Source organism: Myzus persicae, unplaced genomic scaffold, assembly GCF_001856785.1.
Source record: "Myzus persicae strain clone G006 unplaced genomic scaffold, MPER_G0061.0, whole genome shotgun sequence".
NCBI classification, from domain to species: domain Eukaryota; kingdom Metazoa; phylum Arthropoda; class Insecta; order Hemiptera; family Aphididae; genus Myzus; species Myzus persicae.
In genome coordinates this window covers 207,442-230,399 of record NW_019101461.1, presented here as the reverse complement: position 1 = coordinate 230,399, position 22,958 = coordinate 207,442, and the positions used below count along the sequence as shown (strand labels likewise).

The 22,958-nt window shown below is 32.7% G+C and overlaps 2 protein-coding genes across 2 annotated transcripts in view; one reads left to right on the top strand and one right to left on the bottom strand.

Annotated features, from left to right (window-relative positions):
- LOC111029231 (protein amalgam-like) overlaps positions 1 to 22,958 on the bottom strand; it is a 341,924-nt gene that overhangs the window by 174,590 nt on the left and 144,376 nt on the right. The gene's annotated exons all lie outside the window — the stretch shown is intronic.
- LOC111029230 (cytochrome P450 6k1-like) overlaps positions 1 to 22,958 on the top strand; it is a 60,893-nt gene that overhangs the window by 5,179 nt on the left and 32,756 nt on the right. Inside the window, exon 2 of the mRNA XM_022308183.1 lies at positions 12,125 to 12,903. Coding sequence (XP_022163875.1) covers positions 12,186 to 12,903 — 718 coding nt within the window. The 5' untranslated portion in view covers positions 12,125 to 12,185. The remainder of the gene's footprint in view (positions 1 to 12,124; positions 12,904 to 22,958) is intronic.

Genomic DNA, 22,958 nt, shown 5'->3' with positions numbered 1-22,958 from the left:
AAGTGTCAAAGTTGTGCAAGCTTACTACAGACAGATACGCTGAGAATTTCTCGCAGACACTCTGACCAACGAGTTGTTAAACGAGAAAATCATAACAAATAATACTGGGATATTATTATGATTCTTTGGATCATTTTATTTTGTTCTCAGCTGTACTAAATCGTGATTTTTACTTACCCAATCTTTTTTTCGAAAAAATATTTATTATTACACAGCCGATGTATTTCTGTAGGTATATATTCTTATATATTCTTACCTGCAAAAAAAAAATAGTTAATTTAATTATTAATGAATACAATATCCACTTTTTTACTATCATCATTTATTTTATGCATACACAATTTATTATTGTTTTGTCTGACTTATACAATTCATACAATTTTAGTATTACAACCATAAGCGACAATCCGAAACATTAAGCTTTTGTTAGTATCTGGTAATCTTGGATAAATTAAACCTACTGAACCAATATTGGCATCAAATTTTACAAACATATCCCTAGCTTCGTTGTTCAACCGACAAAGCTTTCTATAAATGTTGGATAAACACAAGAATTTCGTTTTCGTTCATGAAAATCGAACATTTTTTTTTGTTCGTGCATACTTAAGTTGCCGTTGGTTGCAGAAATAAAAGAGACTTTTGTGTACATCATATAAAAATGAATGTTTGTTTGTTTCTTGTATACTCAAGAACTACTCGACCGATTTTAACTACAATTTCAAAGATGTCCTTAAATATATCAGAAAAGCGTGAAGAACTAAGATCGACAAGGCACTATATCCGATCTGCCACAGGTGAATTTCGGTCGAATTAGTTCACAAAGCGATGTACAGGTTTGAGTACACTGATTTGCAAGTGAACTGAGGTACGCTAAAACCGCGATACACCTACACAGCTATGTATTTTATATTTGTATAATTTTCCAGTGACGGTGGAATCGTATTACACCAGTTACAGTATAAAAATAATCATTTTTTAATTTTGTGAGTGGGTGAAATTATGTTAAAAATCAAAAGCAACGTTCAATCTGTTGAAATAGCACAATATTATTGATGTATATTAATTTGTATTGTCAATAAATTGATACAGTGGAATAACATTACATTCAGTAAAACTCAATAAAGCGTAAGAATTAAATTTAAATAATCGAATAACTTAAGGTTCTATTGAAAGTTGATCTTGAGACAAAGTGAAGATACATTTGATATTTGTGCAGCAATATAACAAATATTATATTATTCATAGGGTTATTTAACATGTATCGAATTTATACCTACGTAACATATATTGAGTAAAAATGATTGCTTAATATTATGAGTGAATTTCAAAAGAAATTTAAGATTGGTATAAATATGTTGTTTAAATTTTTTTCATTATTTGTGAATTCTGTGAAGTTTTGTGGAACATTATGACTGCTTTAAATGTTTTATTGGGCTTCATTAAAATATTTGAAATTCCAAACATTCATAAATTCGATTAATAATTCATGATAATTGAATAAAAACTTATTCATCACAATAATATCATGTTACGAGTGAAACTAAATGAATTGAAAAATCTGCAAAGTTATTTTTATTTCAAAAGCATATTAGTAGATTCATTAAAGCAAAATGTAAATAAATCATATAAATTACATTGATACATATTATTTTCTTTTTTTTTGATAAAATTATGTAAAACTATACTAATTTAGAATACTGAAAATCTTCACGACTTTATGTTTGTGTTTTGAGCACCTATAATATTTGACGAACTTTCTAAATTGTTTAAATTCTACCGCGGTTAGTTGGGAATCCAAATACCTGTAATGATAAGCCCCGATGATTTATGTATAACTGTTATTGCATTTTATATAATTTTAATTAGTTTTGATTTATTAACTATAAAGTATAACGTTTTGATTAAAACAAACAGGTGCGATTGTACAAAATATAACAATATTATAGGCTTTCGGTCGCAAACATGTCGACGATTATAGATAAGTTTTTGAGCAAACGCAGTCATTCTTTATGACTCGTAAACAGTTATACATTTTGTCAGCAACGAATATATTATATATGTACAGAGGTGGTCCAAAAGTTAATTTTTGTTGGGGTTCAAATTAATTTTTCCAATTTCCAAATACTAAATCTGACTGTTCTCTTCTACATTGTTTTTTATCTTTAATCAAAAGATAATTTCTATGTGTGTATGATACCCGATACTAGGGCGGTTTTCTGTTTATAACATATTTTTCTTTGTTTGGACTAACATTACGAAACTCACAAATGCACGAAAAACAATAATGTAATAAAATAATACTGTAGGTAAGTATTTTCAAAACACAAGAAAATCATAAAATAATACATTCGTTGGGATTGAGAGATTGAATATCAGTATAGTTTAAATAAAATACAATAACAATAACGATGAATCCTTTATTAAGTTAAACAAAATAAAAAAATATTACATCAAGTAAACAAAATCATACAGGTGCGAGTATAATTGACGTATATGTGCATCATATTCTTACATATTTTTCAAACAAAGGTAGTGAACATATTAAAAAAAAAATCCTCAATACAATGTAACACAATTAGATAAAACCAATATACAATCGGCTTTATTTTAATATAACCGGCGTATAGTTTAGTATAATGTTTAAACCTTACCTATAATAATCAGCAGCTTAAAAAACTCTAATGGCTAAATAGCTCATAATTCAATTAATAATAGGTCTGGCATTACAGTGCACGTTGCATTGTTTATAAAAGCTATAGCTATGCAATGATGCTTGTTTTATAATATAAATCCTTTTTATGAATGATTCAATGCCGACTGAGTATATTGGTACAATTTTACTTTGAATCATTTCAGCAATTTTAATTTTAATTCGTTTTGAGCATTTTAAAATGTTTATGCAATTTTACACCAAAATGCGTTAACCCTATATAAATACTAAAATACCGTGCATACTAAAAACTATAATAAAACCAATTAAATCAGGTAACTAATGAATGTTGACGATTTAACATTTGAAAAACAAATAGTAAAATTATTGTTTGTATAAAGTTACTGGATGCAAGATCCAAACTTAAGCGTATGTAATTTATACCAATTACCTCCGATGAACGAAATAATATTTATAAAAACAAGCATATCTACCGACGAAGAGTATCCAGTATCAGTATTTATCTGCTATTTTGACATTTTTATTGGTGAAAACAATTAGCTTCTCACGAGTATCGATCACCAACCATTTATATTAAATATTATTATTATTTATTTTGATATAATATTAGTTAGGAATTTAGTTATTACTTTACAAGCATTGCCTGGACTCCGGCAATAGTGACAATGGCGTAAATAGTTTTATTTTTATTTTTTTAAATTTAAACACACTTCATTGTATTACTTAGATAAACACATAATATTTCGTTCCACTCAGAATCCAAAAATAACAATAGGTGATGCCTACGTTATCCATGCGACTAGCGCTGAACGTTGCTCGGTTCAGAGATCCAAGTGCCCCACAACACCTTTATACTTACAGCGAATCTACTGCTGCTGGCCTGCAGCATCATGCTTCATGTCTGCGGTTTCTTTTTGTCCTTTGGAACATATTTTATCGCAAGTCTTACGATTTTCTAGGCAAAAGTAGTGCACCGCGACACTCGAAAACTATAAAGCCCTCGTGAAATCGCGCACATGCTAGAATGCGAATTTTCTCACGGAAATGCGAGTGGCACAGTGTTGGAAAATCAAAAAAAAATCTTTGCTTTTCGTTTGGACATAAGAGTATAATAAGACTAGGCGCATTTTTTAGTAAAATTAATAATTCATTACGCTGTTTCCACCGGACGTCTCCTAATAACGTACGTATTTTGTCAACGCTGCAGATATCAGTTCACCCGATTTCGCCATCCTAAATGTAATGTGTAACTTGTGCATTAATAGTTCGTACTTACAGCTATAATACCTACCGAATAACATCAAAGCATACTAGACATTATATATAATTGTGTAATATGTAGACATCGGAAGTTTAATTTGAATAACGCGTTTTCCATCAGTGATTAAACCAGTAACACTCCCTGTACACTCTTAGTTTTCTCTAGATAACTGTTGTTCCAACCGTGTGTAGACACAACATGATATGTATATTTTGTATTCAATAGAGTGTTAACTCAGAGAAACTTTTTTAACACCCATCACAATATTTATAGTACCTACTATTTTCTAAAACGTGATTTTTCTACGAATCGTAATTACCCGCGGCTTATTATAAGATGTTCGATCGGTAATTAACATTATACTAAGCGATCGTTGGCAAATATATACTATTAAAAGGTCATTATTCAAGGATAACGATAGTTTTAGACTTAAGTATTTTATATTTCTATAGTTATCAATATCGGTTGCAATTATGTGCGGTTCAGTGTATTTTAACATTTATAACCGACCATTCCGTTCTATCTATAATCTATATTAAATAAGTGGTTGAGTTAATAATACGTTCTCATAGTAACAAAATGAATAGGTAATCGCGGTATCCAATATTAAGCTGGTATAATACCAAGACCTAGCAAGCATTGGTTTTGAAATAATGTTATGTACCTACTGTTACCTACACATAGATTGTATTTTTACAGACGTAAGCAAGTTATAGAAATGTGAAAGCACTTTAAACCTAATTTTCCACTCTAAATTCAATTGTATGATACATTGAAGGTATGACACGTTGGTAAAAAACAACCGACTCAGTTAAGCCCGCTTTTGATAATATTGAACTATTTTCCACTTTAATAATCCTAATTATGTAAATACCGCGTTGTTCAACATATTATTGGAACGTTTCTATGACATTTGTCATTCATTAAAAATAATAGAAACACTTAAAAAAAAAAACTATTTTTAGATTGATTTAAATATTTTAATTTTAAAATAAACTATAGGTTAGCACAAATCTATCGTTTATGTATATACTTACCTACCTACAAATAATTTATCTCACAATGTTATAATATATTAATATAACGTGTAAAATAGCAAATAATACATTTCTTTAAAATGTGTTTAACAAAAATGAACGATCAATGCGTTGTGCACGACCTTATAGATTTATTTTTAATATTTCAGGGCACAGCTTATTATAACCATAAAATATCTATAATTTAATGGTCAAAAAAATGTGAAAAGCATTCGTTGAATAAACAATTTCATACAAGAAGTTATACTTTATAGTATTACGAATTTCATATAAGTAGTGGACAGATAAGAATCTGATAGACATCACTCGACATGTACAGTGACCACACCTACGCTTTTTTATTTATGAATACTATAGGCATTAAATTAAACCCATCTTAAATAAATTAAACCATTTTATTTCGTTTTCTTACCGTCGATTTCTCTTTAAACATTGATTACAATGCGATGCGTTTTATGTATAATAGGAAAATGTAATATTTGGTTTTACCGTTTTGTCATAAAACTTTCTATTTTACAACATTTCAAAGGAAATTATCATGTAGTGACGTAATATTATATATTACACTTTATGCTCGTCCCACTAACAGTTATAACAGAGTAAATAAAAATGTATTATGTCTCCTGCGATTTTTTTTTTTTATAGACTATTAACTACAAAATTTGTTTACCTACATAAAACTTCGGGTTAAATTGAAATTTCATAGTAATTTTGATTTTTAGTGTATACTATTGTATACGTATTTTAAATATAATAAAAAAAAAACGAAAACTTTTTGTTTTCGAATAAAATATTATAAACACTAAGCTTGTAACGTATGTGAGGGTTGATGGAAGAGTACATTTTAATACGAACAGATAACAGCGAAAAATGTATTCACCGGACAGTTTAAAGTTTAAGTCAGCAATTTCGATAGGATTTATACGCACCGTGTCTTAAACTATGGTATGTTTTCGTCTAAATTCGAAGGAATGCTCGTTTATAAAAGATATTTAAAATAGGGTTGGCATATTCGTTTTACTGAATGTAAACGCAGACGAGGGTACACAGAAATAACGAAAACTAATTAAACACGACCGACTTGGCGGGTTGCAAAAGCCGATTACGGTTTTTTTTTTTGTTTTCTGTGTGTTTTAAAACTTTGTTTCCGTAATCGATGTGATAATAAATCGTGGTGAACAATTTTTTTTCCATCAGGAAAATGATGATTCTACTTGTAATAAAGTTGGATTATAATATATAGTATGGGTACCTCTTTAAATATTAAGTTAATATATTATGTTCTCAATATTCGAGCACTTTAGTGACAGTGATTAAAAATAAAATACAATAATGTTAAAGTTTACATTTTTTATTTAAGTCAGTATACCTATAACCTGATTATTATTATTATTATTATTATTTTATTCGATCCCGTTGAAGTCGGCGGAGTGAAGTCAGTCAACAACAACTCTTTCGTCAGGATTCAAACGATTTGAACTGAAATAATTTCTCGTTACTATTATATTGTTATCGAAGATGTACCATCCAGAATAATAATATAATAATGTACTGTGTATTCTAAATTATTATAAGTGAACCGTAGAAACTCTCGTGTCATAACTCACGGTCGGAAGACCTCGGAATCTTCACAGATTATTTATTGAAAATTTTACTGCCTATAACGTAGATAATATTATACGTACTCTAATTATTTAAAAAGTCACCCACCGTAGTCTTTTAATTAAACGACACTTACTCACTTATATAATATTATTATTATTATTATTATTATTATTATTATTATTATTATTATTATTATTATTATTATTATTATTATCATTATTATGAAACGCAGCTGGACTCGCGGCGGCGCTGTGCGGTGACGCTCGACTACCGTGCATTATTAAAATCCCAACACACCCAAAACACAAACACGATTGGGTTACTTTCAACATGTATTTACTAGAACACACCAAAAAGAAATAAATAAAAATAAGTTTTCGTCGGAGGCAATGTGCCCGGCGCAAACGTGATGCGGCTTTGAATTTCAGCATGTGGTTTTTATAGCGATACGCATAGAGGTACTGAGGTTAAAGGAGGCTTTTTAGAGATGTATGCTGCAATATTATAGGTCCGACCAAGAAAAGAGGAAAAAATAATAAATAAACGAAATGAAAAAGTCTTACATTTTTTAAGCTATATACCTAACTATACAACTAGTTACTTATTGTAGATTAATCGAATTACCGCGTAAAATGTGAAACTATAAATATTGGTGTTTTGTATTTATTTTTTGTATGAAATCCAATTGTACGCAATAATAATTGTTAGATTGCTCTATGAACAGTGTTTTTTCTTTGCCGTGAGATCGAAATTCGTTTATTTGTCGGCAAACCAATTATATATACTTTTCCGTAAGTACTAGGTTTACTTTTCATGAATTCATAAACTATAGGTACACTAAATTTAGCGATGTAACGTAAAACGAAAACTTCATTGCTTGAAAAGAAATAATTATTTGTGAGATGTTGAATTATTACAGCAAACACTGTCAATAAGTTATGCCTATTCACAAATCCAATCTCGCGATTCGATAAAGAAATACATTTTTTTTATACCCACCGACTGCTGATGCTTTTAGAACGAATAATATTATATGTGGGTGCATACATTTTTTTATAATACAATCACATAATAATAACGTGCAACATTAACAGTTTATAAATATTGTACTGGATTTAATTAAAATTTTGTTATATTTTTGAAATGGTAAAATAGTTTGTTCATTAAAATATTAAGCGGAAAAAGAACTTCGTACATATTATTATGGCTGATGGTGTTCATTATGAAAATTGTTTGTGTCCTTTTTCTAGCTCCGTACCATTTCGCAACCGTGTAAAACGAGTTATGGTGTAAAACGATATCACATGTACCTACGTAAATATTGTAAATTATCCACGCAGGAACATTTCAAAACCAGATTTTATCTTACGACTCTGTGTATTACATGTTCATTTGATTTGTTGGCGTTAAATTTTCTGTTGAACACAACTTTTATTATTTATTAACGAAACGAAACGAACAATTATTAGTAGGTATAATAATTCGGGCGAAACATTGTTGCTGCAGCCGAATTCGTTTAATACGACGGTAATCGCAATTACTCGGCCGAAAAATTAAACAAAACCATTGTCACTCGTATACGGACCATTATCTGGAGTTTCGTACATCACCGGACGTGCATTGCAATTATAAATGTTAGTGTAAACATTAACGGACAATGATAAAAAAAAAAAAAAATGGAAAAGGATGAATTTTGTTTTGGTTTTGTTTCCAAAACCCGAAGGGAGGCAGCTTTTTTAGTTTCGTCAATCAGCAGCCGATTACCTATTAATATTATTACTTCGGTGATCACACGATCGAAATTATTATAATACGTGTCACTCTCTCGCCGACTTTTTAGGGGAGGATCTATATTTCGATATAACGTTGTACACACAACCCGGTCGTTTTCGAATTGAATCTGATTCGATTGAAAACTGATGTTTACCCATTATTTTAATAGGGCCTTCGAAAGGTTAATGGGCGACGAAGGGGCTTAATATCCTTTCAGACATCTGCGAATGTGGTTTCTGTGGTCGAAAATCGGTCCAAGTCCTAATCTTATATTATGCACGCGTTGCCTCGTTCCATTAATCATAATGTCTAATATATACGTAGTGACGTCGTCGTAACGTCTAAATACACGAATTATGTTTTCGATAATCGAGCAATTGAATAATAATTTGTCCAAGACAATATTGAATAATTGTTTGGGGTGAGAAATAAAATGTAATTCCAAACAAATATTACGATCAGGTTAATACAAGTAACGCAAAAATTATACATATATTTACAGTTTACACGCATAAATAAATAATAAGTAAACGGTGCTGATTAGATTTGATTTAATACAATAAATTCTGCATTATTCATGACCCCCAGGAGACAACGGTTTTTCGTGCTGTACGAAAATATAACGAAATATAAAGAATAATATTCTCATATTATAAAAGTGTGTTAGTATAGTTATAGACGATTTTAATTTAAAAAAAAAAAAGCAGATATTGATTTTGAAGAATAATTTGTGTGAAGTTCCCTTATTTTTCAATAATAAAAAAATATATAGTCATATCGCATAATATACTTTCTTATAAACAAATATATTTCTACACGATTTATCTACCTAAAATTATTGTTAAATTAAAAATTACAATCGATACTCGTGTTCATTGTTCAGCCTATACAGTTACCTAAAATCAAATTAATATAGGTATTATTTATCCATTATGCAATTTTGTAACTTAAAGGACCACATGCAATTTAATAGATGTTAAATTATCGAATTTACCTATTCAACAGTTAACATGATTAGTATTTACTAGGTATGTTGAATTGTGCTTAAGCTCTTAGGATAACTTAGGGATGAAAAAAAGTTAAATTTTTCATAGAATATCTTTCGAGCCTTTGATTAATCACATTTTTTTTCATGCTACCTACAATATTTTAGGTACTCAACACTATCTATAGGTAATCGAGTGCATGGAATTCAGATAATTCTAGGCTTTAACTCAATGTTGGGTTCTTAAGAATGGATTATAACGTGCAGTATATTTTATGAAAAGAGGAAACAGGCTAATCCAATTTTTGACGAGAGATTAATTATCGGGCACTATTAATAATAATGATAAAAAAAAAAAATAAAGATTGTAATGATAAACCTCCATAACAGATGATATAAGAAAGGTACTTCTTGAAGGTGCAAATACAACAAAAACTTCAATAATTAGAATAATTTCTACGTTATAACTTTTAATGAACTATCATTTGTGTATCGAGTATGAAGTATAACTACACAGAAATGATGTAAACAACAATTAATTCAGAAAAACAATAATATGGATATTTTTTTCAACCATGCGATGAGAAATTACTCCATCAAGAACTTGAGATGGCCAAAGAATAATATTATTAATAATTATTATAGTAACAAAATAATTATTCAAATATTACCAATAACAATCTGAAATATTTATAAAATACCTATAATTATATTCTCATAAGCATTTTTGAAATTATAATCACATCTATAAAATACTATGACAAACAGTTATTCAGTAAAACATTGATTTGATCAATATCAATAAGAAACAATTCCTAAAAAAAAAATGTCACTATAAAATATTTATTTAAGAAAATAGGCTTATTCAACATTAATGTTGGCATTTTCAAACACTTGGGACCACCACTGAGAGCCTAATGATAATCTTTAGTTATTTAGTTATGCCTACTAAATAATTCGGTTTCTGCCCAACTGTTTAAATCGTTCTTCATATTTTATTATTATTATTATTGTTATTCATTATATTTTCCGGTAAAAATGTGGGCTGCATATTTTCTGTTGGATTTAATTATTCGAACTTTTTTATTGGGCCATTGTAATACTGAACAAAGCTTTAAATTTTTATTATTAAATTGAATTATTTATTAAAATGTTCATTTTTCTCATTTAAATTATCACATTCCATACCTTATACTATTCCATACAAACATTTTATTATTTAAATTATAACATACAGTGCTAAAAAAAACATCTCTAAGAAATCTATAGACTCTCTGCACTACAATATAAGATTATTTAAAATGCATTATTAAAAATTATTATTTTAGGTAACTATTAAACAAACATTATTATATTCTATTATAGTAATGTATTCAAGAAAGAACTGGTATTATAATATCGTGTATGAGGTAACTTCCGTGCACTGAAATGGTTTATAGGAACTTGTGACTATAAGCTCTACTATAAATACCAACGTAGATACTAGATTCACTATAGCGTTTATTGTTATAAAATATATTTACTAGATCAAGGACTTAGGAGCACTAAAGAACCATAAAATATGAATTTTGAAACATGCACTTATGCATTAAACAATTTAAAATATTTAATAAATATATATAATAAATTATAGGTGCATCAAAATAATTTTTGAACTATCAATACATACATTTACGTAATAATTATCAAAAGTATTATGCACAATAATGATTTGATAAGCTTCGTGTTTCAGTTACTCTAATATAAACTATAATACCTCTTATTAATAGATAATTAAGATAAACTAAAATTAAAATGATTCCCTATTGTCTTTATGACCAATTTAAATTTAAATTTAACAATAATTCTTGACTTTGATTGACGAACAATGCGATTAAAGTCGAATTGGAAAAACTCAATATCTTGAAGAGTTTTTATAGATATGTAAAATTGCATATATATTATTCAGAAACTTTGAGAAGACCTCAATTTTAATGAGGGAAAATAATATGAGAGAAAGAATCGTTGTGGTACACCGGAAAGAGGAGTAACAATGTTGAAGTAAAGAGTTTAGAGTTTAGACCATAATATCATATTATGCATTGTTGACCATAAACCAAGTATATAGGAAGAAAACCAAGAAAGAATAAATTCACAAAATCCAGAATTAGATAGTTATTATTATGAGCCGGAAGATTGTATAGTTTGAATAATTTGTGTTGATTACACTTGGTTCAACTTTAGAGTATTGACAAAAAGCGTCCACAACATCCAGGGAATATGAAAGAAAATATTAAATCAAAAAATGGGTATTCAAATTTTGGACATCAATAAATGTTTATAAAATCAATAAGTGACGAACGTCATTGAAATATAAGGAAAACATATTATTACATAAAAAAGAGGTTAGGTAATCGTAGGCTACGCATTCTCAACAAATCTCGGGAATATTTAATTCACCTCTAAAAAAATAGGATTGGTCGGGGAAATCATGGATAACAGAATTAAAATAGTTAGTGTAAGATTCGTAGACGCAACACATGGTTATGGTAGAGTGGGGGTATTAACAACAAAACAATTCGTATCCCTTACGAAGGAACTCCAAAGAATTGCTTGCTCATTGCTCGGGTTACTAAAAGGAACGAGGAAGGTGCAGGGAATATATTGAAATGCGCGTACATAGCTTTACAAGCAATCTACCTCGTCGTGTGATGTTTCCGATGGAAAATAAAATGAAAATATGTTCGCTGTTAAATCGGGTTAAAATTATTTGAGAAATTAATGCCAAAAATACCGATGATGAAAAATTTTAGTTTTCAGATTGGCACCAGCTCCGGATAACTATAGCGCAGCAGTCGTACCAATACAACCGTCATGGGATCGTACGTCACGTGGACGTTGGAGGCGTTGGCGTTTGCGATTTTCGTCGTGTTCGCGGCGGTGGTGCCGTACGCTCGTCGAAAGCTCGACTACTGGACGAGGCGTGGGTTGCTGGCGGCGGCCGGTTACCGGTCATTCGCCAGCACGCTGCCGGGCGTCCGGTTACAAGACAGGTCACTGCCCGGTCACCGGAACGACGCGAAGGCCGCGGGCGCCGCCGTGATGGGTCTCTACGACGCCGGCCGGCCGACTGCGCTGGCGTGCGACATCCAGGTGGTCGCGGCCGCGATGGCCAACGACGGCTTTGCCGAGGTGGACACCAGAGGCGGACAAGAAATGAGCCTCTTGCCGTCCGCGGTGGACGCGGGTGCAGTGATCACAGTGTTGCCGACCATGGGCGTGTGCGTGGCCGAGCTCATCACGTCGCTGGAGGCCGTGGCCAACCGACGACTAACCATCATGCCGTGGACGGAAGTGAAAAAGTGCGCGACCACGGTGGTGGCCACTTGCGTTTACGGCCAGCCGATGATCGACTCGCGAATCAAAGCGTTCGCGGAACAGTGTGACAAGGCGTTGTCGGGTGGTAGCGGTCGGCCGACGCTCACCGATTATTTTTCCTCGTACGATTTGTCGTCCGACGGACGAGTGTCGACTTCCGATTTCAAGAAGATTTTACGGTCGGCCGCCGCAGATAGCGACAAAATTGATGCAGGTGAGTGCATTAAAGCGGATTATAATTTTGATTTAAGACATATATATAGACCCAATAATGTTTTGGATCCGTGACGCTTTTCGACGCTATCAATTATTTTATAAATCCTATCCAGAGGGATGGATTAAAAAGAGTACACTTACTGCTCTAGTGGTGAACTAGTGACCGGTCACCCTTCACTTAACATTTGTATTATAGTATTATATATATGCAAAACATTTTATAAGACTTTATCTTTCAAAGCTAATTAATATTAGAGTTCATTTTTTTTTTTTGAAGAAGAAGAAGAAATTATAAAAATTGTAACTAAACAATATGCACTAAATTGTATAGTAATTTACTATAGGTACAATATAGTACATGGGGGACAATCATAATTAGAATAACCCACGAATGTCGTACTTGTAGTTGAAAAATTACTTGCATATATACTACCTATTAATATCACTATAATAATTACCTATAACAATCGTTGGATTTCGAGAAATTTTTACCGAACAGATGATCAAATACGCATGAGAAAGTATTTCGTCGTTTTAATAAAAATAATCGCTTTTAATACGCATTTTCATTAAGTGTGTTCATATGACATTAACTAATTATTTGAAAATGTAACGATATATACTAATACGATTTTTTTTATGACATTCTTTTTGGGGGGGATGTGATGCTTGTAGGCTAAATACAGGTCTCTTCAAACATTCCGGATGTAACTTACGCGTGGGACACCACAATTGCACGCAGACAGTTATATGGTATATCCAAGTAGTATAGTATTGTCTACACGTTGTCCGTCATAACTTACGAATTATTGTCACCGTCAAAACCGGTTCGATGCCAATCCATCGCCGGAATTCTCCGAGTTTTCCGTCTTTCGTCTGTTACTGCCGGTGTACGCCACATTATTGTCGGGTTTGTCCGAGGAGCGTTCAGCTGCGGTATAAATTACCCGCACACAATATATAGAAAGACGCGCGGACAAGGTGGGCAGAGGGGGGTGTCGGAAAAGGGCGAGCAGCGTTCGGGATAACTAATCGGCTCATTTAGATCGTATTATCCGCACACCTTCACGCCCCCGCCACCACCACCGCCACCACCGCCCTCGCGCGCTCGAGTATAGAACTTTTATACAAACGATCGGCACCCGAAATTTTAATCCGTCACCGGCACGGCACAGCCGTTGTTTCTCCGATGAAAACTCACGGGGAATTAATGGTCCACGCCACTGTCTACAATACCGGTTATAATATTATATATACCGCGGCCTATACCGCCTGCAGTGGTAGGTTTCGCGGTCCCGCAACTTTTCCGCTCTAGACGGTGAAAACTTTACCCGGCTGTGAGAAATTAACGTCGCCGCCCCCGCCCCCGCCGCATACTTTGTCCCCTCCGGCTCCGGGACGGCGGCAGCCGAAGTTTTCCAGATTGTTTTTCCGGTTTAATATTATGTAATATATTTTGATTTTTTTTTCCCGCGTACCTATACACATGCGCTCGTGCCGTTTTTTCTTCGTCTCCTAGCTTCGTCCGAGACGCGGTTATCGATTGAAATGTTGCAGTCACAATGCGTTCTCGTAATAATAATACCGAATTGGTAACCTGGGTACAATAAAACGTGCGGTGCGCCTAATGTGTTTGAAACAAAAGTTCAACAATAAAATGATAATAATGATGTGTGGTTAGTGGTTACTATCACTTCATAAAAATATCCGGATTTCGAGACGGACAAGACCATCACATCGCTGGCACAGATATTAAATACGCGATACATGGCACATATTTCGGGTATCTCGAGTAGTACCTACCTATAAAGGACTGTAACAAATATACGTTTTATCATCTTAACCACAATAATAATTACGTCATTTACATGCAGCATCGCCCTTGCACGATGCTAATAAATTAAAATTTATATCCGTCGATATGTGTCCCTTATAGTAATTGTAACACACTAATACGACATGATCATCACGTCTTACTAACATGAATTACCAAGTCAATATTATTATAATATTAATATGTGCGAGCCACTATTTATTGTTTTCTGAATAGAAAATAGACCACATCGACATCACCAACTATAATTAGCATTTAGATATTAGTTATCACGTTGATTGATGTAATATTTAATAATGAATATACAGGACGGTGTTATGAATCCGTTACAGTATGATTAGAAACATCACGTGTGATAGTTTTCACCGCCGACAGGAAATTCGTATCTATCCCTGCGATTCGCATAAATCGGAGAGCGAAATTATTGTAATAGAAATAGGTACGCCATTGTTCGTGCAATCGTCATGTTCGGCATACCATAATATATAATATTAAACGTCCCCGAAAACTCCGAACCGTGATCATCAAGAGTGGTTTAAATTGTTTTTCCAACACTTATAATAATCATTATTTCCAAATAAACCCATAGTATTCTATGCTATGCGGTGACCGAATAATAGTACGAAGAATCTTTTCACTTCGTCCTCTCGCGCGTATCGCAATGGTATTACTGCGTGTCTGCATATCAGTATGTCATGTGCGCAATAGATTAAAATATATTATTTTATTTAAAAAAATAATAAACCGCGTTATTATAGTATATTATACCTGGAACATCTATATAGGCGAGGAAAGTCATTGCGCAATATTGTTATCTAATCTTATATCGACATATCCGTTCAGCACTATTATTGGTGTGGAGAATCGTCCTGTAGATACACTTGAACTTTTATTCTTTTTATTTCGTCATTTTTACATTTCTATAAAGACGTGTGGCGACCGACGTAGGACTCCATATATGTACCTGTAGCTATACTATATGTATTATATATATTAACGTACACCGAACAACGATATAGCATTAATCCATACCTTTTACGGATAACATCGAAAGAACTTGTAAAATGCTAACTATTCAGCACGTTCGTGTAAAAGCGAATATAAACAAAAAAAAACAAAAACAAAAACAAAACAAAACAATAAAACCATTACGCGCGGCCCAACTGCCGCAGACATAATTTATTCACCGAACACTGTATATTAATATAATAATAATAATATGACAATGTCTAACCACGAATGAAAACATATTTTAACTGCAGGACTGGCATTATAATGACCGCATATTCGTGTTATAATATACATGCCTTTAATTGTTAAAGAAAAAAAACCAAACGAGCAGATTTTTTATGTTTTTTTTTCCACCACTGTGTACAAAGCGGAGTTTCTCGACAACCCCACCACCCCTCCAAAGCTCTACGCTGATCGTTCCACGCACATACGTTGCAGGCCTCAATTAGAAGCTCTGATAAATCTAACCGAATAAATATATATATATATATTATATATGTATATTACATTCGTTACGAAATCGGTGGGGACTGTAAACTATATCAGTTCAATCTTCTGGAGTCCTTAAGTAGCAATGTTTGGTTGGTATATCCCAAATCGCAACATAATATCTGCATATAGGTGAGGTATTATCTACTACTATAAATGTTGCCAGAGTGATAAATACATATTTGTATATTATTTTTATTAACTATTAAAATCAACTAACCATAATATTTTTAAATGTTTTTACATTATTTTAAAACACTTTTATATTATATATAAGTCTCGTAGAGAGTTTTATTTTCTATTGCATAAATTAAACGTCTAACCGTTACCTAAGATTTTCCCTATCGGTATAGCACTTCGGTAACCACACGTATTTTGTTTTGTACCATATAAAGTTGCTGTGCACCTGGTCACAGTTCAGAAACAACCTTAATTTTTGGAAAACGTCTGCTGTCAATACTAAAAGTATTCCCGGAATTCAGCTAAGAAATAGAATAAGGGTGACGTGGTGACAATGCGCGAGGTATTTGAGTGATTTTGTGTGAAAAAATGTAAATTGCCTCGTCGGAAAACTGGAACAAAAAAAAAAAATCCCTGCAGCTATTTTATATACAATATATAATATTGTATAATATATTGATAAAACCGGGAATATTATAGTATTTAATTTGTGTGTTAGTACCGGGTCAGCGAGGTGGTTGAAATTTCTTGTTCAATATTTTAGTCGGAAACATGTTTGGGGGGGGGGGGGAAATCATTATTGTAAATACATTAATTGTAAATATCAATATAATATAAAGATCTTAAGATAGTCTTAACACATTGGTACATGTATGATAAAATATATCAATGTCGATTACACATGTGGTGAACGATGACCATCTACCTGAATACGAACACCTAGGTAATACTACAAGTATTAGATTACATTATTATCAGCGAATTAGCGATATATTTGCAAAATTATGGTAAATACTATTTGGAGTCACCACCAGAGTAGAGCCTTCCAACTGCTTCTGCGGCCAAGAATCCACAATGTCCCTATGTTTGGCTGTCGTCAAATTAATGTTTCAAATTGTTTCGTTGTGACGAAACCGTGTTTTACGATCATTTTCCCTCACCGCAAAAACCACTCCAGGTCACATTATGACCAAGGATATAACGGGTGGTGTTCTAAAAACGGAGTGCGAGCGTAAAAAGTTTTAAAATTTTCTCCGCTTGTAATTTAAGATAAAGACACTGTGTCGTATAACCGTCGATAAATTATCCGATAATAGCGTAGGTACATTACTTTATATGACCCGTGTATATATGCCAAGTATCAGGATACGCGATTCGAGTATAATACAATATAATAGTATATAGGTATACCTAATTTATACCTATCCTCGACCAGGTAGCCGGTACATATAGGGTACGTTTATCGCTTTGAAAAAGCACACCGTAAGTTGTATAATTGAACAAATTGTTCCATGCAATTTAAATAAATTTCACCTCGTTTTCACCCGCGAAAATTTGCAGCGGTGCAGCAAGTATATAAACACACGATTCATGAATTATGTATTATGTATGTGTACAGTTTAATGTATATGTAAGGTGTTCCAACATGCACTTTAATACTATAGAATATTGTACACAAACGTAATAAGGATATACAGAGTGAATGTTTTATCTAAATGAAATCACTCGATTACAAACCATTTTTTGAAAGTCGTTCGGCATTGGGATCCCTGTAAAATGTCGGTGCCCTACTTGACTAATCTGAAATTTAAGTGCTTACTGCAAACATTGACAACCGGTTCGGAATTCGATTCATACATATCGTCAAGTATTCTCCTCGGGAATATGATGTTTAAAATTCATGGTTTCAATTAAAAACGTACAATGAAGCCGATTCCGTGAAAAAAAAATAATTAAAAAAAAAAATATCATGTTCAAATGATTTTATATAACAAAATGTTTTCAAACGCATGTGCTTATAATATATACATTTACTGAGAAGAACACTATAGTGATTAAAGAATTCTAACCATATATATATATATATATATATTATGCATAGAGCGTACTATTTAATGACATACATTATAATACTAAAACACTTCTAGGACCGTACCGAACGTATATACATAGTAATATAATAAAGTGAATGTGGGATTTTAAGTCTTGAAGCTACCTGAGAAATCGCAATGCGAATAAATCATTCATTCGCAATTGATTTTCGAAAAAAAAAACTAAATTGTACCCGTATAGAGAGACTATTTTGTATTTACCATGTGATACTACGCATTACTGCCCAACTAATTAATACCTGACTACACGACAATATTACAAGAGAGAAGATGTGATCGGATGGTGCAAAACTAATTACTTTGTGAACACAATACAAACGAACCTAGTCAAGCTGGATATCGGTATTTTAAAATGAAGAAAATACGAGCCCTAAGTTTTGTTGCTGTCGGGAATTCAATTTTCGGAGTCCTAATAAGATTTATCGAACGCATTAATAGCCGTCACTTCCGGCGGATACCGTTCGATTTTTTCGCTCAGTTGTCACCGTTTTTCTGCTCCTTTGAAAACAAGGTCTGACCGACATATTATAGGTCGGCCTCGTGCGTTATAAGTCATCAATATTATCATAATATTATAATGGGGTGGTCACATCGAAACAACAGAAAATGGGTAGCTTGACCTCCGACTTGATGTGGTACGAATTTGCGTGGGCTCTGGGACGATAACATTTCAACATTGTTAAAAACGTAGGATGTGCGTAGTATAGAAAATATTATTGTTATTATTACAGACACAGGTGACTGCGTAGGTACACTGTGGCAATTATTTTTAGACGATTAAATAATTGAACAGTTTTTTTTTCCGTATAACGCACATACATTGTCCGCCACCGCCGCCGTGTTAATGGATCTGTTGTTTGTTTTTAATTTATATTGCGCTTATACAATAATATAATAATAATTTTGTGTACGCACGTGCAGGCGTAATCGTAACAAATCGCGTATGCCATGTACAAAAACAGCGGTGGTCACTTTTGGAATCAACGTCGTCGAATTATTAATAATATCATATTATTATAATGCATTGTTTTGACACTGAGACCCTCGTCGACCGGCACAAATCACATCCCGATTAATTAACGCCGTCCGACCGACATTAATATTATAACGATATTGTGTTCGGAGTTATGACGGCTCACCGTGTGGTATCGAAAACTTTGTGAAACGGTGAGCGGCGGTCAAGATCCGTATTTATGGTCACCGAAAATACTTGTGTCGGCGGCTCAAGTTTAATAGGCACACCAGTATGACATTTTCTTCGGTCTGCCACACGTGTAGTATATACATAATATGGTTAAAACTTGAAACGTCCTTCCACATCTTCCTTATTTCGATAACTCTGTAATCTATTATAAGTTATAACAATTAAAAATAATAAAATCATCTGAGTTTTTTTATCGAAAACTGTTTTATATTTTTTATAATTAAAAAAGTAAAACAGTTTAACGCTAGGTGCCTAATTTTCTTAGAGACGAAAGAAACTTCTTACAGATAACATTATATTATGTATGATTTATTGTGACTTTGGGTAACGATATCTTTAATTCAATTATGCATAATGACAATCGGTGGAAATTGTACTTCTTAGAGAGGTATTCTTGAGAGAGAGAACATTTTACCGAGTTTCCCTCTTAAGGGTGGCAAACGCTATTGTGATTTACATGTGCTATGCACAGGTGGAGTCCAAAAGGACTACAGTTATGCTAACGAAAATATTTAAACCCATCGAAAGACTTTTTTCTCCCTATATACTTTGATTGAAACTTAATTATCCGTCCGTTGTGCCCAGTGTCTACTTCGGAATAATAACAATCGATGTGTAATCATCGTCGGTGTGAAGATCGGTAAGTCGGCGTTTTACATTTTCAATCATGTCTACATAATATCTTGCTATTTGCCAAACAATTTTTCTAACGCTACATTGGTGGGCTGATGTGGTATATTTCCGTCCGTGGCTTCTGAATTGTTTTCCGATTTTCCATCGTTGATATGATTCAAAATCTTACTATCGGTACGTTTTTATCAGCATCGCCGAATTTAGTCAATCCGAGAGCATTATGTATTTTACCGATATTTTTTAATATAGATTTTCCGGCATCGTCAATGTTTTATTTTTATTTTTCTGGTTGATTTAAAATATACCATTTTCCCACCTTCGAGGCCCGTAGTAACCGAACCCAATATAATAATGGCCCCCTCAAACGTGACATGTTCCGGACGACGGCTATTATTAAAATTGGTAAAATATTTCAAGACTGTTTGTCAATAGTGTTCACCGCATCCATTCTGGTTTAACCTGAAAACCGGTACACAAACGGACCGCAAAGAATCCCCAGAGCTCCACCGGAGACAGCAGCTACTCCACAATATTCTCGCTGGCCAGCTCTAGTTTCGCCTCTTCGACATCGTCTCAATTTCACTAGGGATATACCATGAACGACTACCGGTACCCTCTGGCCAATACTCAAAGCAAATTCCACCCACCGTTCGGAAATTATTATTGTCCTTTATCGTTCGTAAGACCATACCATTAACCCGTGGTTATATTATCGTCACCCACAGCCATGACAAATTAACATAATTTTCAGCCGATGAATCATCAGTAGTGTTTATATTATATTAATTCCGTTCTGGATACTACTGTTCCGGAAAATAGCGAGGGGGTAAAAATATCAAACTATTCACAAACAAGCCACTCACATCGGACTTTTCCAATAAACGTGCCCGAGTCTCGTCGCGCTCGACATTCTCTTATAAAACCATTTGTTATGCATATTATCATACTGGAATATGGTGTCTCCGTTCGACCAATAATAAGAATGATAATAATAATAGAAATACAATTAATAATTTCAAACCTAATAATATAACCTATCACATGTGTGTGTGTGTGTGTGTGTGTGTGTGTGTGTGTGTGTGTGTGTGTGCGCTCGAGCACGTAATAAATGATGACATTAATACTTAATAATATAGTCGTTGGTTAACGACGAATGGAAAAATAAAGTCGTTGTCGGGTGTTTATTTTTTTATAGACGGAATAATAAATCAAGATAGGTAAATAGCAGGTGATTAAAATAATACGCGATTAATAGATTATTTGCGTCATCGAAATAATACCCTTGAAAATGGTTTATTTTTTGTGGTCGCAGGTCACCTATATATAAATTATAGACTTGCGTCACGCGTCATCGATAATACTATACCTTCTCGTATGGCCCAACGCCTACCAGACAGACCGAACGTTCGACGCTCGTAACGATGAGAAAACAATAATTGATAGGTTTCCGTCTCGGCCGATTTTCACATTATCATTTCCATATAATTATACTTTATACTTTGGTAATGAAACTACCAGACATGAAAACCAATCGAAAACGTTATATTAAGAGGCACAGGCAACGAGGTCCGATGATGATAATAATAATACATAACGGCCAAGGTCCCGTTATTACTTCATTAATTTTTATTATTGAGCAAAGACAACTACGGTTACCGGGTTACCCACATTATATTATTACTCGAGAGGTTCCTTGGCATTTATGTGCTTGGCAAATTGATGACGGATAAAAATATGTAATATTATAAAATACATCGTAACTATAAAGACGGGACTTGACAGAAATTTAAGGGCATACATTTAACGCAGTATTCTTACCCTACCCACCCGTAGGTATATACCTACATTTCCATCGCATATATTTACTTAATATTTTTAAACTCAGCATTTTCATAAACAAATAACATATTCTATAAACTATAAACCGATTTATGATTATGGTATGCGATATGTTATAACATTTTTAAGTTTATCATTAAAGCAAATCTAGATATTTAATATGATCCATTCGATGATGATTCTGAAATTTATATTTTTATCTATAGAATCAATAAAAATTTAACTTACTCAAATAGTTTAATTATTTATTTAAATAAAATGGTACACACCAAGAACAAGAAATGTCAATAGTATTACTTATTATTATTCCGGTTATAAACGTTTTGATATCAAATCGTAATGCAAGTGGTTAAAATGATATTTTTGAAAAGTTTTCCCGTTGAAATGCTCGTGGTTTATAATTTCATTGCGTAGTGCGCTAACGTCTGTCATATTTTCTTTTCTTCTTTTTTTACTGTAAACGATTTCCAGAAACAAATAGCTCGTGTATTAATAATATTGTATCCTAAAGTCGGAATAGTCAAACTTTTCACGTTCGATAATTTTGCATTAAAATTCTGAATTTTGAATCACTATGCAAACCTGCCAGAAATAAATTTACGTTTATGTAAAAACTAGAAGTTTTTTCGGTAGAAATGTGAAAACTTGTTTCTCTAAATAAGCTTCCGAATTCAATATTGTTAACATTCTGAAAAAATTATAACTCTTAGACATTTTTTAAACTTATTTTGTTTTGATTATAAGCACAACGTACGCGCGGGAAAATAAAGACATACTTATCAGAGGGACAGAAATTTATTAAAAAAAAAAATTATAAAAAAAATATCCGGTTTTTTTGCAGTCCATGGATGGAGAGACTATGTGAATTTTCTTTTAATGATACAAAATATAAATATAATTGTGACACACGCATAATAATATAATACATTGGTGTTATTTTCATCTTTTGATAAATTGCTTTAGATACATTT